The sequence below is a fragment of the Pomacea canaliculata genome, linkage group LG9 (genome assembly GCF_003073045.1).
Source record: "Pomacea canaliculata isolate SZHN2017 linkage group LG9, ASM307304v1, whole genome shotgun sequence".
In the NCBI taxonomy this organism is placed as follows: Eukaryota; Metazoa; Mollusca; class Gastropoda; order Architaenioglossa; family Ampullariidae; genus Pomacea; species Pomacea canaliculata.
The window spans coordinates 23,039,583-23,065,718 of record NC_037598.1 but is presented as its reverse complement, the minus strand read 5'-3'; the positions used below and the strand labels follow the sequence as shown (position 1 = coordinate 23,065,718).

General features: G+C 42.3%; 1 protein-coding gene across 5 annotated transcripts; it reads right to left on the bottom strand.

Moving 5' to 3' along the window:
• Positions 1-12,371: 12,371 nt before the first annotated feature.
• Positions 12,372-25,970, bottom strand: LOC112572764. Of its 5 annotated transcripts, none has more exons than XM_025252630.1 (5): positions 25,731-25,970; positions 24,689-24,766; positions 20,603-21,365; positions 19,944-20,143; positions 12,372-13,906 (listed from the first exon to the last, which is right to left on the bottom strand). In XM_025252630.1, exons 3-5 carry the CDS (start codon positions 20,834-20,836, stop codon positions 13,555-13,557), a joined length of 786 nt encoding a protein of 261 aa, XP_025108415.1. In that variant the 5' UTR covers positions 20,837-21,365; positions 24,689-24,766; positions 25,731-25,970; the 3' UTR covers positions 12,372-13,554. The 5 variants fall into 5 exon arrangements, with proteins under 5 accessions (XP_025108415.1, XP_025108419.1, XP_025108414.1 ...); XM_025252634.1 differs by having other exon boundaries at positions 20,603-20,822; XM_025252629.1 differs by having other exon boundaries at positions 24,689-25,970.
• Between the last annotated feature and the right edge of the window lie 166 nt (positions 25,971-26,136).

The window sequence follows — 26,136 nt, the reverse complement described above, 5'->3', positions numbered from 1 at the left end:
TTGTTGATGTATTATATAGTTGACATTAGTCATAGGATGCACATCTGGAAAACCTTGTCCTCTTTACAAGAATCAGGTCATTTATTCACGACAAAGCTCAGTCGTTATTTAAAGTACAACCTGTCTGTATTCTTTGCAGATGTTTCCCAAACAGTTGACAACTGACCTCTGATAGCAAGTTTATTTTAAACAAACAAACAAAAAAATTCAAAGCGAAAAGTTTCTGAATAAGCGAGAAAGACATAGTAAGCGGACTTCTGGAGTCTGTCCATGATCTTCATGGGAATCTTGGGACCCAAGCTGGTCCAGTGTCCACATAGAGGACTTATTGCTTTTCTCGTCCACTCCTCCATCGCCGAGAACAGTTTTAGCCCAAGACAAAAGTTGCTAAACGTTTCTCCTTTAGTAACTTCCAGGTTAAAGTAGAAAGATTTTATTATTTGAATTATCACATGTCGGTCAGAAGTGGTTCTGGCAAACTGGTCATCTGTTGATTCATTCATTTAAAATGCGCGGGAATAAAGATTCCTGGAAGGCTCTCCAGAACAAAATAATTGTCCAGACTTTCTTTTATTGAACAGTCATGTGATCTACACGTTTATGACATCCGGGGTACTGAATGTTGTCGAAAGTAATATTTAGGTCTCAAGCCGAACATATCCATGTGGAAGAAAGGAATATTCATTATTTGTAATAATTTCCCTGCCTTTATGTCCTCTTGTCTTCTGTCTGTCTGTCTGTCAATCTCTCTGTTTCACACGCTTATCCTTATCGTCACCTCCCCACATTTTTTTTAATAGATTAAACCCCAAGTCACGTGACGGACATGACCTGACGAAGCCTGGTTTCGACTAACACAATTAAACACAATTACTGTCAGCAGGGCACAACATTAATTATTCTTTATGCTAAGCAGTTGTTGTGTCCATCATCAGCAGATGAAATGAGGATGGTGGGGCGGAGGAAGGGAAGGGTGGGAATCGCCTCCTCCACTGAGCCTCGTCATCTTCACACCTATCTCCAGTGTATGTTTGTTGTCATGATGTGTACACTTTGTTTATTCATGAAGTGGGGAGCATGACACCATGTCCACAAATGTTTTGTTATTGTTTCATCGGAAATAAAACCTGTCACATTTATTTTCCTCGCGAAAAAATAATTGTTCTTGTTGATTGCAATATAAGAATGCATGTATTTGTGTGTGTGATTATTATTATTATTATATACTATTATTTCACTTGTGTCCCATATAACATAGAAAATGACAATGTAACAGTATAAAGGCGAAATCTCCAAACAGAACCGGGAGAAAACACTCAACACAAGGACACAGAACTTACCTATATATTTGCAAGCATTTCCTGAGTGATATTATCAAAGGCGACTTTTTTTTTTAATGTTACACAGTTCCTAGAAAGATTATAATATAATCATTACACATGCATTACAATAGTATTGACTAGAAATGAAATAATATTTGTTGTGTGTTTACAATATGGCTCAAGGAAAGCTAGAGTAACGTTAATTCGTTGAATATTCAGAAATGTGTGGGCGTTGTGTTTGAGAGTGAAGGAGAGAATGAGTGTGAGAGAAGGAGTGTAAGGGAGGAACAAGCAGCGAGCTCCATCACATTTTCTTGTCTCAGTCCTGCAAGCGTCCCATCATGCAGTGCACAACAAAAGCTACCGGAGTCCCTCGCAAGCTCCTGTGGATGAAGAAAGCCCTGCAAAAGACTCATTTCGGAGCGCCAATCTAGGGGCGCTTAATTCTCGCTTGGCACGATAAATCGCGAGAGCCAGGAACGATAAATCTTGGCGCAGCTCAGTCAGCGGCGAGAGTAATTACACCTTGGCAGTTCGCGAGAGTCAAATGGCGATTTCCCACCCAAGGATCGCCGTCATCTTGATTACAACTCATAAAACGCTGCATGCCGGCGGGCCGCCCCAGCGAGCCCTGTGTTCCCCGCGTCACTCGAGTGTCTGGGGTTTATGTTGGGGCTTCAGGGGCTGCTGGGAGGTAATGCGACCGCTAATGTTGGTGATGAGGTCAACTCATCAAACTTAAACTTATCGAAACGGGCTGCTGCAAGACAGAGGTGCACACCCTTCATCCTGGTCTTTCTCTGTTGAGATTATAAAGGTGTGTGTTGTGTGTGTGTGTTTGTATGTGTGCTTGCTTGTCGCTAAAGAGATTATGATGTGGAACCACAAAGGATTTCAAAGAGGACTTCATGGTGACGGAAGCAAGCCACTCTGCGAGAAGAGATAAATCTCGAATGCCAAAGTTAATCATGATTATTGAATAACACACAAGAAAGAGAGCCTGTGTCATAGGTCAAACTTAAAACCTCGTTATAAACGATTCTGCACTTTTATGTTGAGCGTGTGTTGGAGGGAAGGGATGGGGATTGGTTACACAACAGGAAACGACATCAACAATAAAATTCCGTGGGTTCGTATCTCAGTTCGGACATACCCCTTTCTCTCTCTTTTCTGTATTTATGGATGTAAAGCTTAGAGAGTAGTGAAAGGGACTAAACAAAAGAATATTATTTGTATGTTTGTGTGTGTGTGTGTGTGAGAAAGAGAGAGTGTGTGAGTTCTGTGAATATGGATGTCTAGATATATATTACCGCTGAGTACAAAAACTGGACATGTTGTTCACAGTCTGCTGGAGGTTGAAAACTGATATATTCTACACGAAACTGTCCTAATCAACAACCTTCTCACAGTTTACTCTGGGTTCAAACCTGTCTTAATAAACAGATTCCACACCATGCAGTCGGGGCTCAAATGGCCCGGAAACATTCCACAGCCTCCGCACTTTCCAAGGAGTTGAACGAGGCGCCTTCTGGATGATCAAGACTTCTGCTGATGCTATCTGCTGGGGACCAGACTGTTACATGTGTGATGCCAACAGCCACAGATAGGTGGAGAAGGAGAGTAGGAAGAGTTATATACTCTCTCACTCTGTCTCTCTCACACATACACAAGTGTTATGTATATTGTTGTCTCGTGTATATATATATACACAACATCTATACATACTATTACGGCATATACTTGTACATATGCATGCATTGCTGATTTTTCTGTTTCTTCATGTAAAGTTCCTTCCCTTCAGAAATGGAAATTTCTTTAGTGGCTTTAAATACAAGAGATAAGAATTAATTAGAGCCTGGCCGGAATCAAGTATATGGAGGGTTTTTGAACGAATTTACGTATATTTTTTTTTATTATAGAATTCCAACAATTTTTTTTAAACAAACTGTTCAATCTACTTTTAACCATTTAAAGAGAGAGGCTTATACAGAACAAACAACATATGACAAGGCAATAAAAGTTGCAGCCATGATGATGTTGGTGAGGTCATCAGTCTTTGACCTCAGCTGAGCCTTTCAACACTGGAGTCAACAAAAGAAGTTCTTCACTAACACTTGTCATTTGCCTCTCGACTACAGTAGGACATCTACAAGATCTGATTAACCCTTTAGATGACCTCAAGGGAGGAGGTGAGGGAAGAGCTGAAATTTTTTTGAAGACCGACGTGAGGTTAAAAAAAAAAACAAAAACCTCCAACCCCAACCCCAGCCCCTATCCCTCTTGGACAAGGAGGAAACACAGGAGGTTCGGCAGTTTGTACAGCACGGAAGTAAATTCGGTGTTTACACAGGAATCTTGAGCTACGTAGACATGAAAGGGGCCGACGGCGGACGGCGAGTGCACGGAAGCGAGGTACCGTTGCTTCTCCAGCGGCGCGCATGCGGCTGTCGGGCGTTCGACGGATCTTCGCATTGCGCATGCGTCGGTGAGTTTGTTTTTTGTTGTTTTTTTTTTTTAACCCAAGACCGCCGCCTCTCTCGAGCTTTCAAGTGCTCGGTGCTTCATTCAAAGCTTCATTTCGGTTTGCGAAGGGAAAGAACACTGAACAGGCAGGAGCAGACGTGGAAACACGTGCTTTTGCCGATCTGATAGTCAGAGAGGTGGGCCGAGTGGTTAAAACACTAAAAACCTAGGCTGAAGCTACGCAGTTTGATTCGAAACCCGTGTGGCACAAGTACTTGTGACCTCAGATTTTTAGTAGGTATCTGACCCTTGGTGGAGGCATATACCCGAGTGATTAGAGCGCTGTGGTCTGAATCAACTGGTTCGATACCCGTGTGGCGAGCATACTTTCCTCCAGTCGACCAGCAGGCAGGAATGGGTACCTGACTCCATAAAGGGTTGGTGGAGGTGGACAATAAAGTTGATGAGATAAGCATAAGCCTCGAGAAAAGTGAGGTCTTACCCTTCCCTCACCAGCATCCTAAACAGGGTTAGGGGGAACTATCTTTACCTTTTACCTTTACCTGATTCTTTACAGGTGTGTGGAAGGAAAGGCATCTTAGGAGAAGAGATAGGAACCTCCTTCAAAAATTCTGTCCCATAGAAACACGCCCTTACGAATGAAAGGTTACAGGGTTACCTTTACCTTTTTGACCTTTGACCTAAACTGAATCTACTTTGAAACAGAGAGGAACGAGTGAGGAATTACCGGATGGTGGCAGCATTTACACATCAAACCAATCAAAAGTGACACCGCCCTCTAGCGGCCAACGAAATGCATGACCACATAAATATGGCGACAGGTCTACCCTGTTAATAATTTGTTACCTGTCTTGTAGCTTTCCCCAGTTTTATTTTCGGTGACGTCACAAAAGTAGGCTTGTTGTCATGGCATCGCCTCATGAACACGTTCTCACACCTCCCCATTGGCCTTAAAGAACTGGTCAATAAGTCTGTATATTTCCCCATCATCAATAATCAGCAACAGGAATATCTGAATTTCGAACTGGCATGGTCTAAATTCAGGTTTGCCCTGGGTTCGAATCTCGTCTCGGGCACGCTGTTCTTTCTCTGCATGTGGTTACAAGTCCTTTGACGATACTTTCCTGAGAGGATATATCCTTGCTCCTCTCCTCAAAATGAGACAGATATGGTTCCAAAGAAGTTTTATCTTACATTTGCTCTAAAATTGACAGGACAAGCTACCTTGCACTGAACAACTGGATAAGTTTCGTCAAAAATCTGGGGCACTTCCACCTCGGTTTTTCCACCCGTATTGAGATTGCCTTTAAGAGCTGGAGCTGAAGAGATAGCAGGGAAAGTAGCTGTCTTGCCTGTCTTACCTGTCTTACCTGTCAAAAATGCAAGAAATGGGGAAAGGGTTCCTGCTTGCTGAATACCTTACCCTCGGGTGCATGCGTGCGTTGAGAGGAGAGCCTCACCACTTCACCGCGTCTGCGCAAAGAATTTTAACGGAGATGCCGACATCTTGCGCCGAGGATGCGGTCACTTACCTGCTTGATAAAGGTAAAGCAAAGCAAACGAGGTTGCAAATGCATCATGTCAACTAATTACGACAGTTTGAGGTTTTTTTAAAAATGCAAAAATAAACGAACGAGAATGCTGTCGAAAAAAATAGTTTCTCTTGCTGACGCACGTGATTGTCGTGCATCACTCAGCAGGTGGATTTACAAGCGGCGACGGATTTTTTTTTAAATTTTGTAAAAAAAAGAATTCAGGGATGACAGTGAGGGAAGCATGCCCCTGGTTTTCTGCAAGCCCTGAAAGTATTTTGAATGATGCTTAAATGAACTGTCCTGACTTCAATAAGTCATGTATATCCCTTGAGCAGTTTTTCACCAGAAAATTTGAGAATTTTAAAATTAATAATGGAAAACTGAGCTGGAAAAGACAGGGACAAGAGACTATTACAATGTTTTGTAGTGGTCTACATAAAGCCAAGCTGTTTGTGTGGACCCCTAAGGAGCAGGCACTTTTGATATAATGTATGATGCTGACTCTGTGTTCAGAGAGGTTTTCCATCTCAGAAAGTTCTATTTTCATCACATGCTGCTTAGGATTATTAATGACTTCTGTAAAGAGTAGCTTAGCAGTGTGACGATTACCAGAACCTGTTGTAATCACATAAATGAGCAGTTCATCTGTCATTTTTTGTCAGGGTATCTATATCTTTACATATTTAATTTTGCACATGTTCATATGGATAATTTTGTGGGTATCAGTTGTGGTAGTAGAAATGGCTTTATTTAGAATGGAACGTACGTAACAATCATTAAAATGGACTTTTCCACATTAAATTCCAACCATTTCTAATCGACCTTATTCATGTAAACACCATCTTTAAACGAGAATGAGACCAGAAATGCAAATAAACAAACGTTTAAATATTTTGGTGGATTTTTAAACCTAAGCTGAGCTTTGTTCCTCAGGGTGTTTGGGAAGAAAAAAAAAGGTGGAGTCACACCCTCCACGTTCTCCTCGGTTCCGAGAGGTGATCAAAACAGAGATGATCGAGTGCATCCCGCAGCTTTTTATAGCTGAGAGAAGTTGATTACTAAACAGCTCGTTCCCTCCACCACTTTTACTGCGCTCTCTTGCTCATTGTGCTTTTATACTTTTGTCCCTTGTGCATAGATAAAACTGTAAGAACTATTACTGCTTGAGACACACTCTTCGACACACCGCTAGGCTAGAACCGGAAGTCCCCTGCTCTAAGCTATTCTTAGTAACACCAATGGCTGCCGCTAAGCTAATCGGTTCGCCGAGCGCAGACACCTGCCCATACTTCAGAGAGACAGACACGAAGAGCTCCCTGCTCGTCTACTTGAGAGATTTCAACCCTGACAGTGGATGTCCAGCCGAGAATACATGAGATGGAGATGAGATGCTAGAAGGAAATCGTTCGACTGCATCTCTTAGAAAGATGACATCACTATCTACGACAAAGAATTAGGTCAGTACTTGACCTGTACGATGACCCTGACCACAGCTAGGCAAACTGAAATACCCATGGGTATGTTTCAGGATCATAAGGACGGGACTGCAGGGAACAGTACAGGGAGGTAGTGAAACAGACCGACAGATTCACACGTGGAGTAGCTTCCGTAAGCCATCCCTGATAATCGAGCAGTCACGGCTGTGAGTCTGACGACGACGACGACGATGATGATGACGATGATGATGATGATGATGTCATCAAGCAGGCTCTATTGAAAGTCGAACCTGGGACATAAAACAGTTTGTTGATGACACGATGAAGGGGAGGTTTGGAGGGTTGGTGGTATTAAAGGAGCGGCGGCTGCTCGGCAAATCTCAGTTTGATGATGTTGATCGTGGAAGCGGAAATGACGCGTTAATTACTTCCTGAGCGTTGCGCATACTCCAGCAGAGAAGCTGGGTGGTCAGCGGACTATCCTGCCGACCAGCTGGGCGGTTTTTTTCCCTCCTTCATTCCGTGACCATGATGAAAGTTTAATCGCTGACTTCTGGTGCAAAGCACTTTGTGAGGTGCCTTGCGGGTGTTCCACTCACCCAGGAGCTGAGCTCTCGTGTAATTTATGGCGCCAACTCCGCACCCCCTTCAATCTGCGTGTTCAAAGACAAGCCTTTGAAGACAGGACTCGCCCACCCGCCTCTTGCTCGTTCGCCCAGAAAACTCCAGATCAGGTGCTCAGACATTGAGAAAAGATAATAACTTTTTCGTCGATTGGGCCGTAGGTCGAAGGGTTAGTTAGCAATTTACGTGACTCACTGCTTAAATTCTTTTCTCTGGGATTTCTTTTTTCTTCTTGTTTTTGTTGAGGGTGGTGGTTGTGGTGTGTAATAGTTAACAATTGATCGACACTGCTTCCTTTTATGGCTAATTTTATTTCAATTATTGTATTCCTCAAATTTATTTATTTAAATGTTTGATTGAACCACCACCCAGATTATTTGTTGATTTGAAATTTTGTCTTAATAAATTTTGCACCCAATCAGCTGCAAAGGTTTGCGAGCGCGCGATACAATACAATCAGTACTTCGTGCTCTAGCTTTTGATGTACCGACTGTCCATATTTGCTTTGTAGAAATACGCAGGTGCGTGCGTGGACTGTTAAACATACCTTGACACAATGTAAATATCAGATGTCCATAAACAGTTCTCTCTCTTTCTCTAGCAACATCAGTCATCTGATGGTCTCTCTCTCTCTAAGTTGGTTCATCTGAAGGTTGGCACGTGCATCATGTCGCCAGTTGTATGACTAGTCGCAGGTTGTGTGCGTGATTCTTCACGTTTATCTGCATGTGCATACGTGGTCACCATGTCTCTACATCATTTATTTTTGTTCATTTATCATTACTATTCTGCGCAGCAAGTGCGATCTATCTTGGTCGTGGTGCTGCGCATTACAAATACCCATTATTATTATTATTATTATTTTTGTCTTCAAGTGATTTGCTCACAGTCTGTCAGTTCTTCTTCAGGCCATAGAACCACACTTAAGTCGAATAAAATAATAACCCTAATAACATTTGAGCCTCTTTCATTTTTCGCAGGCTTTATTTGTGCTCAAGTCCTGCTTGCAGTCGATCTCCGAGAAAGGCGTGATGGTTATTAAAATAAGCAATTAATACTTTCGAAAACAGCTTTTTTATATTTTTTAATATTATGGGTTTTTTTTAAATATATATATATTTCAAGAGCCATCGAGTTGCTCACAAAGCACTTCGCATGTAGCCTTCAGCGAGCAACTTGAGGTTTTCATTTAGTAATTACGGTTAACGTATTGTAGAATTTTATGCTGCAGGCTGTGTGTTAGAAAAACTAGAGTATAATTCATTTTTAGTCTTCTATAAATTATTATTTTCATCCATTTTCACTTTCCTTTCAGTTGTACACCACTACACATATGCATAGAAAAGGAAAAAACAAAGCTCATAAAAATAATTTTAAAAATAAAAATAAATGAAATAAAGGATGGTATCAGAGACAACTTCAAGACAATTTAGTCGCAACAAGGGGAGACAAGTTTCCTTCTAGAAGCTCAACACCAGGGATGTGCTCTGGAACCGCTAAAAGTCTGCTTTAGGCCATTAAAAACGGAAGAGGAATGCAACCGTGGTTGTAAAAATTAAGCAGAAAAATGTATTAGGAGACCAAGAGACATAAAACTGCTCGTGTATTTTCGCTCCTGTCTGTGTAAGAGCTTGGGACATATTGGTTGCCTCCCCGTAGTTCGATGGCAAATCCATTCCTTGTGTGTCGGCCTCTGGGAGCAGAAACACCGCTCAGTGAGACTCGGATGACAAAACCATCGGTGGCTTTGGTGCCAAAAAGAAAAGCTGAACCTGGTTCTGAGCGAGAACGAGGCCCAAGTGGCGGAGACTATGCGCCGTGCGCGGTGTCCTAACGGTTAATGGTGCGAATAAAAATGTGAGCGAGAAGAGCTGCATTTTTTTCCAATCATCCTAATCTCGGGGAAAAAAAAACTTAATTCTGGGTAGAAGAATCTCTTCCTCAGGTCTTCCCATTTCTGATTTTCTGACAATCTGAATAATATGTATGGTGAGTGAATGAATATTTGTGTGTCTGTGTGTACGTGCGTGTGTATGCATGTAAGTGTGGGAGGAGAATTTGTATGCAAGCTGAATGTGACAATATTTGTCTTAATTCTTCTAATTTAAGAATCTCTTAAAGAAACAAATCTTGAAAAGAAACTGTTAGCAGCAAGTTTCAGGTCCTGCAGTAGTCACCAGGCGTCTGTATCTAAATTAAACGGATCCGATGATTAAAATGTGCTCAGAAAGAATATTTAGGAGCAAAGATTGCATCTACTTTTATGTCTCTATGATAATATTTCTCTAAGCCATTTACATTCTGGTAAAAGATCTGTCATGTATCACAAAAGGAAATGTCATCACCAGTTAATCATTTAAGGTTTTTGCGCTAACCCTGTTAACCTGTGTGATAAGACCTCTGTCGTGAACACGGATTTCCCTTTAGATGTACATCCATGCTGTATTAGCCTTTCTCAACCTTCATTTCTACGAAGGAAGAACATTACACTGGTATCCACTTTGGAAAAAAGCCTTGGTTTGCATTCGCATTTATTTGTATTAGTATTCAGAAAATTGCAAATTAGCCGAACATCACCGACTCTAGACACAGGTCTAGTGAAATTATTGTCGAACTCCACCTCCTGTATCCCGGAACAGGAATTGTGATATATACCCCTCATGATATAAGTTGAGGTCGTGTACAGTTTGTTTTATCATTAAATCGGGAACAAGAAAACGATCTTTCAATGAACCACGGTTGAGAAAAGGTGGTCTACACAGACAAATATCGTCGAAAGGTGACTAAACATCTTCACACCTTTCGAAAGTTGTTTTTGGTACTGGCGATGAAAGAGTCTGATGTCGTTTGACGAGACTCTTTACAGTCGTCGTCAGTCTGACGATTTTGACGGTTGGTGACACTGTCACCTGGAGTGTCCCAGACAAAGATGCAGCGCCTCCTAAATCTGTATGGCAGCCGCGAATATGTCTGAATATGTCTAAGGGGGTGATCATACATAACCACGAAAAAAAAAAGCTGTGAAATTCTTCTTGTGTCTCAAGGATTTTGTTTTCCATTAGTGACGCACACGTTAACGATAAATCTCTAACCCTCCCAATACTCACAAGTTTTGCTTGCGTAGTTTTAAATTCTTTTTGTAGTTTAAGATGACAGAATAATGAAATAATTAAATAAGGGCCGTACTAAAGTGAGACGAAATGTGAAAGCCAATATATTTGGGAAGACTTGCTAGTACGTAGCATGACAAAATGATAATAATAATCAAAATAATAAAAAGAAAAACGAAACAGATAACCCCTGTTACCCTTTAAAAAAGTGGAATAAAAGATTATCCCATCACATGACTAGCCTATTCAGGGTTTCCAGATGACTTTGACAGAATGCAGTCTGTGGAGAAAACAGCGACACAGGTAAAAGGTGTATTCTCAAAATATAATCAAAACCAACACTAAACGTTTGCCAACTCCAATCCTATGAATCGTGAAGCCAAGACTGCAGACGACAAGACCGTTACGTCGGGTTGTTTAAGCCTCGAGCACCGGAGAGCTCACGCGCGGATGTTAACGCTCACGACCAGGGGCAAGTAATTAGAAGAGCAAAGGCTGCACAAACAGTGTAGGCTACAGACGGTCGTCGCCCCTGTCTGTGAGGGCCTAATATATGTAAATAGATGCAAGCCATTCAAACACGTTTGTTGGGATTTGAACCCAGCCAACCACTGGCGACGGGGCGCAGGTTTGTCGCGGCCAAGCCTCAGCAAACAAGGGGAAGCAACAAACTTGGCCGTGGCCTGACTCAGGGATGGAGTATTTTCTGTTTTACAGACTCGTCGTCTGTTTTCTTTCAGGCTTGGCGTGCAAAGCGGATTTTCGTTTTCTCGCTAAGCGCAGGCAGTGGTTGGCGGCCCCAAAACTTGCTGATGTTCTGCTTTCTTTCAAAGAGCATTTATTCTTTTTTTTTCACAGCATCGCAGTTAAAGATGAATGTCAGAATAGTCGGACCAATCCCCTCCCTCCATTTATATATATAATTTTTCTTTAACTATATCTGGGTCTGTATCTTTCTGTTGTATCTATTTTGTCTGTGTAGCTTTGTGACTGTAGTAGTCTTTCAGTTAAACGCACCTTTTCTCTCTTTAAGGCGAAAGTTGGATTAAAAAAAAAAACAAAACAAAAAACACTTTATCACCCTTGTAAACAAGGAAATGTCATTGTCGGTGTTGATATTTCTATTTTATTGGATTATATCTTTTTATTTTCCTGTTATAGTTGTATAGTAGTTGAACACACCTCTCCCTGCTTACGAAAAACATTAACTATTTTCACAGACATATTGCTTGATTGATTGCTTGATTGATTGATTGATTAGGATATGAACTGAATGTAAAGGTACATTTTTCTCCACGCCAGCACTTGAGCGAAATTTTTCGTGACAACCATCTGCGTTAGACACACTCCACATTCTCTTTGTCTGTTTTACCAGCGCAACAAATACATTCACTCTTGCATTTTATGCGTCTCTCCTGTTCCTGAGGCCCTGCCTTCCGCTCCCAAACTACACCCCAATCCCAACCCCAGCCCACTCACGTCGGTCTTTCACACATATCAACACTTCTCACCTGAGCGAGGCCGTCCTGTGACTATCAGAGAGAATCGCTTTCGCTTCAAGTTCTGTTTCTACCTGTCCCTTTCTGACGCCAGGTGTCTTCAGGTGTACATCAAACTGCCGCCAAGTTTATGGGTCATAAAGGGGAAGCGGCAGTTGAGAACGGAGAACGGGCAGCTCGCAGCTTTTCTCTTTGAAGTAGCCGCGAATATACCCTCTCCCGCCGCCCTCCCCACCCGCAACTTTCTTGCAGGAAGATCAAGTCGGTTTTTCATTTATCCATTGAGATATTTCAACAGGTGAGGTGTTCAAAGGGGTCCCGTGGAAATGACACCAGCGTGGTGTGTGTGGGGGGGGGGGGCTGTCACGTGCCCCCAGCGCGCCGAGAGGGAGAGACTGGACACCCGAGTTTTTGGAGTGGATATGAAAGAATTAAATATCACTGGATGGGGTGGATGAGGGTGCTGGAAGGAGACATGCTAGAGATGTGAATGCAGATGCGCAGAAATATTTTGGTCCAAATACTGCTTAGTTAAGACAGCACAAGAGATTACTTTTACAATTAGTCTCACAGTCAGTCAGTCGTTCCTTGTGTTCGGGAAGAAACTGAGCAAGTCTTGCACAGGACGAGCAGTCCACTCGGTCACGATTGTAAGCCAGTTCTTTCTCTGACCACCGCGGTTTCGCCAACCCTCCAAGGGACTTGTATTTTTCCTACGACATGTTGACACGGATGCCTCAGATAGTCTTTTAGTTTATCCTTTTATCAAATGTAGCATTTAAAATGTAGCACCTTTGCCGGGTCACATGGTCAAACAAGACCAGTTTACGTTCATCTTCCTCTCCAAGTGAACCACAACCGACGGTCGAAATAGTCTTTACGGAGAGCTGCTTCCTTTACACCAGTCTCACAGGTGCAGTGATACTTTTGGGCCCTCCACAAAAAAGAAAAGTAAAAAACTGTTCAGCTGCTGTAAAATATCACTCATGACTGCACTGAAGCGACGGTAAAGGCTTGCACAGTTGTCGGTTCTTGCCTGTAGATTTTGCCCTTTCGACATTTTATGACCAGCCGGCTCAGATGAGTGTGTTTTCCAGGTTTCTTACTCTTGCAGTGACATAAAACTCGTCTGGAATCCTATGTGCGGCGAGAGAGAAATAGCGATTGCAACCCGTCCACAGACACGGGTACACCGAAACACGTTCATCGTTGATGCTCTCACATATACAGATCATATTTATTGCTAACAATTTTTGCCAGCTTTTTATTCTCCTGATACATTTTTTAAAGTAATTAAAAAAAAAAAACCCGAATCCATCATGCCAATGGTTAAAGGGAGGCAGCTCCAATAGAGAATCTCATTTTGATAGTTTTCTTTGGAGAGTTTGTCTCCCTTAATCAATTGCGTCTGTCGAGAGTTTTTCTGTGACCTATGTACTTTCGATTACATTGTCAGACCAGTTAAAACACGTGCAGTTACCACTTCACAAAAATATTATCCTTCACCGAAACAAGTACTTTCTTGTGGAAAACTCGTGTTACAGTCACGGGTTTATCGGCGGCAGCACTGGGCGTGGGTTCATCTCTTTACTGGAAGTCAAACAATCACGTGACAAACTGTCTGCCTTTTTTAACCAAGCATTTTCTTTCATCATATGAAGCGTCACTTCCTGAGCCTCGCGTGCAAGTCCACGTAATGGCTGGCGCGGCTCCGATACACCACTTGAAACTGCAACGAATTGTGAGTTTGTCCATCCCTGCCCTTGTTCCTTGTCCGTTATTTGCTGTCCTTCATTAGAAGCTGTCGGTTCGTCCTTTGTTTCAACATCTCTCTGTTCTTTCACAGGAAACATGCTATAAATGACCTCTCTGTTGCGAAGCACTGTCTCCATGTATCTGCACGAAAAAAGAAAAAAAAACAACAGTGGCGGTGACAATCATCATCAATTTTAAATGTATTCAACCAGCTGCATAAGAGAAGGAAAACAAGACGATAAATCAAGTTTAGAAGGTGAGGGGTAATACATTCTCTCTCACTCTCAGTGGTAACTGCGCGTGCGTGTTGTTTACTATGACATTGAAATTGTAAGCACACGAGTCGCCTAGAAATTCTCGGCGGAGCCGGAAGATTAAAAAAAATGTTGTAAGGGAGATAAGTCTCCAGCGACAACCATAAAATGATATCCATAATTTGAAGCTGCCTCCCTTTAATGGTTTTGTTTTCCATCATTTGAAAAAAAAATGTATTCGATGAATCAAAAGCCAAAAAAGACATTGTTCACAATTAGAATCAGAAGACAGTATGAAGTATTGTTTACAAAACACTTTCACACAAATTTCGCTCGCGCGCGCAAATAACGTGCGACGTCAGAGCAGGTGGCGTCCATGCTGTCTCAGTAAGCATGTAACGGCCAGAAGGTGAAACAGCGCATCGGGTTCATTAGATGATCTTCATTTGTCGTGCTCTACTAGCGAAGACGAGTGTAAAACACTGTTCTCTAGCCTTAAGGGTATTATTTACATGTCTGAACCAGAGGATTGTGAAGGTTTAAAAGCCCAAACACAATATGCTCAGGCTGTAGAGGACGGAGAACGACTTCACAATACTCTCTGGTAAGCATCCTTGATGTTCGTCAAATTTTGCAAACTGCAGGTGACCATTACAGTTTATGTTTGTCCGTGTACTTACATACACTTCCATAAACTTCGTGTGAAAATTTACCACTGGGACTAATCCATACGTTTATATGGACATAGTTGCTCATCCAGTTGTTGGTGTAAACTGTGACATAAGGCAAGTGTTGGCCTTATTCCTAAAATGAACAATCCGTAAAAGGTTTAGTTCCGGTGAAGAGATTCAAATATACTTGGGCGGGAGCCGACATGAAGCTGTCTCTTGTGTGTTTTCTAACTGGACAGTTTAATGAGTGCCACCTCTAATACCCACAAACCAATAACACAACATGGTGTCAGAAGTGAGCAGCAATGTGCTAGCTGTGTGATTTCTCCAGAAACTTTCAGGTGGGCACGTTTTTCTCTTTTTGAAATATTGCGTCGTACGTTCGCAAAGTGAAATTTCTCGCAAGATGGCGGAGACACATCAGAGACAACACTTCACTGCAAACGTTCCGATTCCCTCAAAGCTGGATTTGTCTTCTAACATTGAAGTAAATTGGAAAAAATTTATTCGTCAGTGGCAGAACTATGAGGTAGCTACGCGCCTTGATAAAGAAGATTCAGCTTATCGTTGTGCAGTTCTATTAGCTTGCATTGGTGAGGACGCACAAGAAATCTACGAAGGATTATATCCTTTGCAGAAGGGGAGAACGACAAAGATATTCAGACTGTCATCGACAAGTTCAACGACTTTTGTTTGGGTAGCACATCATGAAGTGTATGAGAGCTACAAGTTCATAGCCAAACCAAAACAAGGATGATCAGTTGATACTTACGTCACAGTTTTACGCAAGTTAGCAAAATCATGCGATTTCAAGGATGTTGACCGCATGATTCGTGACAGACTTGTGATCGGTGTTCAAGATGACACTATGCGTGAAAAATTGTTGCAGAAGAAAACACTCAAGCTTACAGAAGCAATAGAAATTTGCAGAGCTCATGAGACGTCCAAGACTCAAGCACACTCGATGTTGGCAAGCAACAGCGAGAGTACAGTTGAGAAAACCATCAACAAGATTCAGAAAGGTCAGCGAAAAGTTCGTTGCGGTACGAAGCCAGTCTTCGGGGAAAACCAGAGACTACGCCATGCTCTCGATGCGGAAAAGGTTCCCACAACAGAGATGGTTGTCCTGCAAAGAACGCTAAATGCAGAAAATGTTCCAAGATTGGTCACTACGCTGCAGTCTGTCGCTCTTCAGGTTCTTCTAAGATTCACACAGTGGAAGAGGAAGAAGAAAGACGAAGAAGCTACATGGGTATGATTGTGGCAGTGTGACAACAGATCCTTGGAAAGTCAGTCTCCTGATGGAAGACACAGAGAATGTATTTAGCTTGACACCGGAGCTGATGTTACCGTCGTACCTCAGACCGCAGTTCCAGCAGCCAAGCGACCATTGCAGAAAGTGCGCAAGAAACTGTATGGTCCAGGTCGTGTTGAGATAGCTGTGGAAGGCATGTTCAAGGCAAAAACTGACATACAAGAATGTCTCTTCACTGCAAGATGTGTATGTCGTAAAAACACTTGAAGAACCATTGCTAGGTCGACCAGCCATTACAGCGTTGAAGTTGATTGAGAGAATCAACACAGTTTAGAAGACCACGAAAAACAGTACAAGGAAGAATTCCCAAAAACTTTTCAGAGGACTAGGAAGTCTACAAGATCCTTACAAGATTCGTCTGAAAGAACAAGCTGTTCCATATGCAGTAGCAGCTCCAAGACGCTTACCTTTGCCCTTGAAACAGAAAGTCAAGGCAGAATTGGATCAACTCGAAGAACAGGGAGTGATTCGTACAGTCACCAAGCCAGTGATTGGTCGCCCAATAGTAGTGGTGCCAAGAGCGACGAAGAGAGTCAGAATCTGCGTCGATCTGAGCAAACTAAATGAAGCAGTTCGCAGAGAGAACTACCCGTTACCGTCAACAGATGAACTGTTAGCCCAGCTGTCAGGAGCAAAAATGTTCACAAAGCTTGATTGCAAAAAGGTTTCCATCAACTTCCACTGGATGAAGGAAGTCAGGAGTTAACAACTCTTCATCACACCTTTGGAAGTACTGTTATACACGCTTACCCTTCGGGATAAGTTCAGGGCCAGAAGTATTTCAACGACGAATGTCTCAACTTCGGCGAACCATGAAAATGTATTTGTGACATTGACGACCTGCTCATTTTTCGGGGTAAGAACAAGCAAGAACCTGATCGTCACTTGAAGAAAGTGATGTCGACACTTCTAGAAGCGGGCATTACCCTGAACGATGAGAAGTGCCAGTTTGCCAAAGAGAAGATATCCTTTCTCGGGCACATCATCTCGAAAAGATGGGATCGCCTCGACCCAGAGAAACTGTCTGCTGTGAAAAATTTTCCCAAGCCAGAGAACATTTCTGATCTGAAGATTGTTAGGAAATGGTTAACCACGTTGCGAAGTTTGCAGGCCCTAACCTCGCAAACGACAGCAAACCGCTACGTGACCTGCTCAAGAAAAACATAGAGTGGTGTTGGGACACTGCTCAAGAAACATCGTTTGAGAGAATTAGAAACAGCTGACTGAAGCTCCAGTGTTGGCACACTATAGTACTGACAAAACGACCGTCGTCTCAACAGATGCTTCATCTCGGTCTCGGTGCAGTATTACTTCAGAAACAGTCAGATGGTCACCTCAAGCCAGTTTTTACGCATCAAGAAGTATGACGGAAACTGAGCGCAGGTACGCACAAGTGAGCGTGAAGCACTCGCAGTGACTTGGGCGTGTGAAGTTCTGTGACTACATCACAGGACTTCGTGATCTGACAATCGAAACTGACCACAAGCCATTATTGGCTCTACTGAAAACAAAGAACCTTGAAGATCTACCTCGAGAATTCAGAGATTCCGGATGCGCCTGATGAGGTTCAAGTACAACATTGTCTACACAAAAGGCAAGAATCTCGTGACTGCTGACACACTCTCACGAGCGCCAGTAAGAAACACTCAGAAAGATGAGAGAAGTGAAGAAGAAGAGATCTTCATCAAGCAAGTGATTCAGAGCTTGCAGCCAGTGAAAAACGCATCGAAGAGAAATCAAGAATGAGACTGCAAGAGATGCTGTTTGTAAGACAGTGCTGTATTATCCACAATGGATGGCCACGTTCTAGTCCAGACATGATCGAACTGAAAGCATTTTGGACAGTACGTTCAGAAGTCACAGACATGATGGACTTCTTCTCTACAGATCAGACTGATCATCCCTGAAGTACTGAGAACAGACATTCTCCACAGACTTCACATTGGACATCAAGGCATCGTAAAATGTCGTGCCTTGGCCAGAGAGAGCGTTTGGTGGCCAAAGCTTTCTAAGCAGATAGAGTCCATGGTACAGAAGTGCACAAATTTGCATCAAGGAGAGGCCAATTCCCCCTGAGCCACTCATTCCCTCTGTCACACCAGCATTCCCTTGGCAGAAAGTTGGCATGGACATCTTTGAACTGAAAAAAAGAACAGTACTTACTGGTGGTGGACTATTATCACGTTATATTGAGTTGGCACACTTGAAGAATACTTCGGCGGAACAGTCATCAACCATGTTAAGAGCATTTTTTCCCCGCCATGGAACTTCCACCAAATCGTCATCTCAGACAAGGCCCGCAGTTCTCCAGCAAGCAGCAGTTCCAAATCGTTCGCTCAACATACGAGTTCACTCACACAACAAAGCAGCCCGTACTATCCACAAGCGAATGGCGAAGCCGAACGCGCCGTTCAAACCGTGAAATCCAATCCTGAAGAAGGCAGATGATCCTTATTAGCGATTCTCACATATCGCGCTACGCCACTTCAGCAAGGTCTCAGTCCAGCAGAACTGTTGTTCGGGAGAAGACTACTCGCACCATGGTCCCCACAATACCATCTCAGTTTTCCGAGAAAAAGGAAAAAGAAAGGAAGGACTTTCATAAGAAAGACGAGATGCAGAAGTTGCAAACATAAACAGAACTTCGACATGAGCACAGCCGTGCCAGACAGCCGCTGAGTTGGAACCAGGTCAGCCCAGTTTGGGTGAAGCCAACCAGACACCAGGGACAGATCATCACAGTCTCTGCCCCAACAGGTCATCATATGAGGTAGAGACTCCCTACGGTCGCCAACGACGCAACCCGCCGTCTCTTGATTCCCAGAGATCTCAATCCGAGAATCCCAGACCTATCCCAAAGACTCTGTCGTCCCTTATTCCAACAAACCCAAAGTCCGAAGAGGATCTCGACCCTTGTCTGGTACACACTCAGACGATCCAGACATTCCTGTTGCCAATCCAAGGCCATGTCCAGGAGCCGCAGCCAGGAAGGTGCCAGCGTCCAAAGTCATCGCTCCTCCAGACCAGCCTGTCAAGACTACAAGATGGTTCGCATCATCAAGATCCCACAGAGACTTGACTTGTAAATGATTGACTCGAATCAAACGCACATAGACTTGAATAGGAAATTCAAGAATATTAAATTAATGTTAATTAATTATATTGAAACAATGTCCATTTTAAAGAAAGGGAGATGTGACATAAGCAAGTGTTAGGCCTTATTCCTAAAATGAACAATCCGTAAAAAGGTTTAGTTCCGGTAAGAGATTTAAATATACTTGGGCGGGAGCCGACATGAAGCTGTCTCTTGTGTGTTTTCTAACTGGACAGTTTAATGAGTGCCACCTCTAATACCCACAAACCAATAACACAACATAAACAACAGTAAGAAAACGAAAGACTTTGGGCCGTGGAATTTTTTTTAATGTAAAAGCAGATACATATTTTCGGGAACCTTGTTGCAGATATTCCTTATCATTTACTGTGTGCACGTTACTAACAACATTTTGTGTCGCCTGTCACAGCTTTAATACTGTGGCTTGAAAAGTTGAATCTGAAATGCATTTATCGAGATAATTTCTGGTGTTTGTATAGATATTCTGTGTTGCTGGACGAGAAAAAAAAAACAAACAGATTTTGTATTTTCTGGGCTTGTAACAGCCATGGTGTGGTCGGACATGATGTCACCGGTACTGACGTCACATACACAAATGGCTGTTTGAACAGGCGAGGAAATACTTTTTCTTTTTAATTTTTTGAAATTAATGTTTCTCCTTGAGATTTCATGTGCGAGGCATTATTAATGAAGTAATGTGAAAGAAGTCTTTTGAGCCTGAATTGTGTCACCGATGGGGTAGGTCTTTAAGTTTCGTGGCGCACAGAATTTTCCTCGTGTTACAGTCTCAAAAGTCAGGATTAGCTTAGACAAAGTTGTTCACCTGTTATAACTGGTCTTCACCATCTTGTCAATTCTGCGCTTGCGCACAGTCCTGGGGTCAATGTCATCGCGCATGCTCCGTAGCTCGTGACGTAGACCGTGCAGAGAATAGTCATCGTTCAAAGCCGCCTGGTAGTCGGCGCGCTGCTTGATGGGATGTTTCTGTATGACAAGCTTGTAGACGACCAAACGCTTCTGTCGCTGCCAAGGGCAGAAAAATTAATCAGTACAGAGTATGGAGTTTTTTCATCATCGTCGTCGTCGTCGTCATCGTCATCGTCCCTTTTAAGAACATCTTTAATAATCATTTTTTAACCATAATATATCATCTTCTTTAAAATAATTCTGCCTCACAAGTTTTGTTTCGTCGCATCATTCAGTATGAAAGGGTAGTTATCTTCATAATAAAAATAAAAATATTGGATGACCAATACATGTAACAGAAAAGCGAAAAGAAGAACAAGAAGAAAGAGAACATAAAAATAACAAGAGCAAAACGAATTTAAACAAGAGTAAGTAACAGGAAGAACAAAAAATAATAACGAGAAGAATAACAAAAACGAAAAACCCTAAAAACAAAATTAACAACAATAATAAGACGAAAAACAAAAACAATAAAAACAAGAATAATAAGTACAACAAGAACAAAAGGAACAGTACTTCTATTATGGTGCGTCGTGCCTGCTGCATCCGATAGTTGCTGATGGCCGTGTCCCTCTCAACAAAGCTCCTCTTTTGGCTGCACAGCTTTGCTTCCAGGGAGTTGCGGACCCTGATGCGGTGGAGGGATTCAAGGGAACTGTTGACCACTTTCATGTGTCGTGACGTCCCCCCGGCTCCCCAACCCGCCCTGTTTGCCGGGTTCCAGGCCTGAGGCATTCTGGGAATAATCATTCACTGCAGAACTGACATCGAAGCTACCATTTTTCACGAAACTCACTCATGAACAATGAATTTAAGAAGGCCTTTGACAGTGTCGGGTAGGATGGACCGTGACATGACATGAGAAGACAACAAGAGGGAGTTGTACAAAGAACAAAAGGTGTAATACTCTTCACCAATCAAGAGAATCTTTCAAAACAAGAGCAGGTGTCCGTCAATGAACTTACATGCACTGTTTAACATCTTAAGAAACACTCCGTAACTGCCACATTGCCCTCTCCAACACAGGTAGACTCGAAAGTACCTGAAACTTTGTAGACGACCTTGAGATCAAGGCAACATCAACAACAAATGTCAAGACTTCACCCTCAGCCTACCATATGAGATGGGGACCGACACTGACCATAGCAAAGTCATGGCCAACGCCAGCAGTCACAGCAAAGCCGAGATCGGCATGAGTAGAGAACAGATGGAAGAAGTCGACAGCTTCAAGTATCCGTCCATCAAAGATGGAAGCTTCATAGCAGAAATCTGATGAGGACTGTAACAACAGTAATGACTCAGCTGAACAGGATCTGACTCCGAATCACCTTATCCCGACTGGTCAAACTCCTGTTTAGTTCCCATCATGCTTTATTGGTGTAAGATGTAATCACTTCTTGCTGATTCAGAAAGAGTACAGGTATTCAAGACCAAATGCCTGAGAAAATGCAATTCCCTACCTGTGACATGAGACCAGCCGCAGTGTTTATAGAATCGCTTTTTCTCCTTTGTGTGTTTGCTTGTTTGTTTGTTTTTTGGTTGTTGTCGTTGTTGTTGTTGTTGTTGTTGTTGTTGTTGTTGTTGTTGTTGTTGTTAAGGCGGCAGGATCACCCAAAACTGGGTACCAAATTTGTTCTGAATGACATGGGCCAACTAATTAATGTATAAACATAAAATTTGGTCAGAATGTGGTTAAGGTGTTGTATTTTTAAGATACTGACATCTTGATGTTCTAGAATGAGGAAAGGGCTTAAAATTAAATAAATGAAAAAATACACCCTCGCGACACTAATAAAACTAGCCTACACTTCTGAACTGGTCTAGACCCAAGTATCAGAGACTGAGCTAAAATACTTTTTCTACATTTGGAGAAGACATGTAGCTGTAGCATGAACCACTGTCATTATTCTAGTGTATCTGGTTGTCTGTGATGTAAGACTTTAAAAAGTGTTAAAATTTTGTCACAAATACAGCTTTTGTGGCTCTTATATCTTAGAAAGTATTAAACATAGCATGAGATTTTGGTCATACCAGAGCCACTCCATCTGGGAGTATATGTGCAAAGTTTCAAGAAAATCTGTTAACAATGTGGAAAATAACTGGAAGACAGTCAGCACTAACGTAGGTTTTCGTTAAAGTTTGGCACACAGAAAATGAATATTTTTCTACCCAAAAGCAGTCAGTATCCTCCAGGTTGGTAGGGATGACCCTCTCTCTCAGCTTCTTGCTCATCAGCACCCATCTTCTGCGTCTCCTAGCTTGGCGAAGAGCCTTGAAGCCAATCTTGCCTGTCGCTGTGCATTTTTCAAACGCTCGACATCAGCTTCTTCACAGAACGTGCGACAAAACTGTCCCGGATGTATGTCCATCATCCTCAGAATAGCCATTAGACTAGTGCAGCCATCATTGAACATGGAAACTGCAACTGCCACAGCTGTTTCAATAGTTTTTAGTCCATGATTCTTTGTTTTTGGGCACAACTTCCATATGCTGCTGTTGAGTGACTCATTTTGGTTTTGTGTGTAGCCACCTAGACACTTTGTTAGAAGCTCTGTTTTGGCAAGGTCTTTCCATACAGGTTTTATAAAATTCATGACAGCAGAAGGGAGGTAGTTGTTAGTTTTATGGGTGTATGGTTTACCATTTCTTTTAGCCTTCAGAAAGGGGCACCAGCTAACATCACAAAAGTTGTGAACAGGCTTTTCATCGGAAGAACCCTTGTGAAAGTATACTGCCAAACTGCTTCTCTCATCTTGACAATGTCATGTTTATGTTCCCTGATAGCATTTCCATAAATAACATTGTAATTTATCAATAGCAGCTTCTGTTAGTCTCCCTTTTCCACCAAGTCCTTTTCCATCACTAAGAATTCTTTGTACATTTTTAAGGTTCTAAGTCTTGTGCCTACTCGCTTTGGACGTGTCCCACACATTCAAGCTTGTCAATGTTTTTGTTACCATAGGGCTTGCTGTCACTCACTTTTTTATAAGTGTTAATGTCCCCATCACCAACAAACCCTGTGTATCTGAGTTTGTACTGCTCAACTGATCTTTTAAAAATGTCACATGTACCGCTTGCCTCCATCAACCCACTAGAACCTTCATGTGTTAGTGTGCAGTCTGCGGCATGAGCCGCTGCCCATGCACAGTATTTGTCAGAGTTGGGGTCTTGTTTTTTCCAATAATCACATGATTTACAGACTTTGCTTTTTGCTTGTGTGTCAATAACCTTTCCATTTTTCATGCCAATAGTTGTCACAACACCAACCTTGGATGAGAAGCCTACAGTCATCCATGTCCCATCACTTGAAACATGAATGTCTCTGTTTTCATCACCTTCTACTTCTTCTGCCTGTTCATACTCTTGTGCTGCAGCTGCTTGCATGCTGATATTTTGTACAGTGGTACATGCTTTATGAATGGTTTTCTGTATAGCTGTGTAGCTACTCTTACTAACTGGCTTTGGTAAATCCATTACCCCACAAAAAGTCTCTAACTCTCTCTTGTCTGCTCCTATGCATCGCATAGCAAAAGCAGCCTGCCTGTTCACCCAAGTTTACAGATGCATTGCCTACAGACGTCTGAGGTGAGGATGAGAAAGCAGGCTGCATATTACAGTTTCTATTGCTACAATGAAATACAAATGTACTTGCCAGTCCCTTTCTTTGCATTTCAAACAACCTGACAGTATGGTGACAGTAACAGCACACCAAGTTCGATGAAACAGTTTCACTTAGGATTGCTACATCTATTATTCTATTTCCTTTTGGATTTTCAACAACAATATCCTGAGTTGCGCTATCCTCTTCACTTTCAGAAGTGTCACTTTCACAATCTGCTTCTTCATATTCCCCTCTGAACTACAGTCAAACACCAACTCGTACAGATCTTGTAATTTCTGTTCTGATCTAGTGGGCGTGTCCACCTGTTCACAATAACTTTCTGAACGGACAGTTGAATTGCCTATATTACAAATGTTGCTGAAAGCGCTTCGTATGCCTTTTTCCACTGTTGCTTTTTCTTTTGAGTACTGGTTACCACAAAATTTGCGTTTTTTAGGCTTTGAAGGTCCGTACTTACGATCATTAGCCATAGTTACAGTGTCACACAACTGTAGCCACAATAATCGGTCCAAAGTTTAATTAAAATGTCACTAAAAGCAATCACAAAGCCATGCTTTCAACTTGGCAGAAGTGCACGGAAGTAGGGAGTAATTATTATTTAGAAGTTATATTGGGAGCGGTTATTATTTGTGTGTCATGCTGCAGGTGACTGAATGTTATTTTCCACCATTTTGGAGCATTCTGACATGCCACCCCTACCCTGTATAGATGCATTTATCTAAAAAACTACATAGCTCTGGCAAAAGTTTAACTTACCCTCTGAAAGAGAAAAGATTTATGAATAAAATGACTCATCTTAAGTTACTGTAATCGAAAAAAAATTTTTTTCAACCATTCTGGGTGATCCTGCCGCCTTAAGCAAAAGAAAACTGCAAGCCCTCCAAATGATGCCGACAAGACTACAGCTCTTCTGTCACATCATTAATATGTGCCACCGGCAGAAAACATCAGCAGCACTAAGGAATACAAAAGTGACTTACCTGATTCGCAAATATCCACAAGAAATGTAGTTTTTCCGCGTTGTTCTCGACTGGGGAACCAAAGTTTCACACCGATGACTAAGGCAACACAAACAGGGCGTGCTTTGGCCTCATACTTAGAAAGAATTCTCAGTTTATAAATAATCACACGCCAAGCTATTTCTATCCAGTATTTAACATTCACACGTCAAGTAATATATACTGCATCTGTAACAACAACAATATCCACCAAAACAAAAACAAGGTGGAAGCACTGCATGGCAAATGAGTAAGAGAAACTTTCGATTAGCAATATATAGCAATGAAGACTGGTCTTATTTCCACAGATCCCAAGAGTGCAAGGTAATGAAGCCAGCCTCCCCATCTGCCACTTGCAGCAGAATAGTGTGTGTGTGAAGCAAGTCGATCGCGCCTGCAAATCTATTTTTCTTAAAAGAAAATGAACTACCTGCTATTATCGTGTGGTGTCGAGGGCGGGCTTTCGTGTGAGTTAATCTATCACTATACTGCCCGTCATATTGACAGCCCTCTGTTGTTATTGTTTTTGTTTGTTCTGTTTTTTCCCTTCGCTCCTTGTAAATGCTAACACCGGTGCCTCGGTCCCTTGATCCCTTGGTTAATTCGTGCACGGTCCGGTGGAGTTGAGATAACTTTCATTTCTCGTCGAAGTCTCGTCTTGAACGAGACGCAACAAAGGATGTCGGACTACAGACGCATGCCACTACCTGTACCTTGTTTGTTCACAAGTTGTTTTTTTAATGCCAAATGACTCATAAAGGACGTGATGTTTGACACTACGTCCCCAGCGACACACATTTAATAAATTTTATTTTTAAAAACTTGCGTAAACATATACTGCGTGTTGTTTGCGGCTGATGCTGCTGATGCTGATGATTATTATTATTATTATGATGATGATGATTGATGATGATGATAAAATTGGTTGAAGAATACTATATTCGTCAAGCATATAATATTTTCTAAGGCTCGTGACACGTTTTCGGAGAAGAAGCTAAGGTTTCAAGCATGAAATGAAGCCTACCTCACCAGTCCGTGACATCTCACCTGCCTACACCTCCCTCTAAGGACACTCTGCTGCCAGACACCGGCCAGTCGCTAACGCCGATCAACTTATCGTCAACAGTTGTCGCCTCGTTGCCCTCGTCACAGGTCTCGGCGCGTGTGGCCGCATACACCGAGTGCTTGATGAGGGACGACATTGAGCAAGAGACCGGATGAAATGAGTTAATCAGCAGACCTACCCGCTTGCTCACGCACGGTCGCTTTAGACCCTCAGTCGTCCACGGGTAGTCAAACGACTGAGGGTGGTCGTAAAAAAGGGGCATGAGGCGTTATTTCTAGGCCAGTCACACCCGGAATCACTCTGCACTTCATCTTGAGTTCTCTTGTTAGTTTTGATTTAAATTTGCTTAAACAATCGTTTTTGT

Coding starts and splice junctions, on each gene's coding strand:
- LOC112572764 (XM_025252629.1), bottom strand. CDS start 20,836: ATGATTATTCCCAGAATGCCTCAGGCCTGGAACCCGGCAAACAGGGCG. Junction 20,144..20,602: donor CACGACGCACCATAATAGAA/GTACTGTTCCTT, acceptor TGCCCTTGGCAG/CGACAGAAGCGTTTGGTCGT. Junction 13,907..19,943: donor GTGAAGACCAGTTATAACAG/GTGAACAACTTT, acceptor TTTTTCGTGCAG/ATACATGGAGACAGTGCTTC.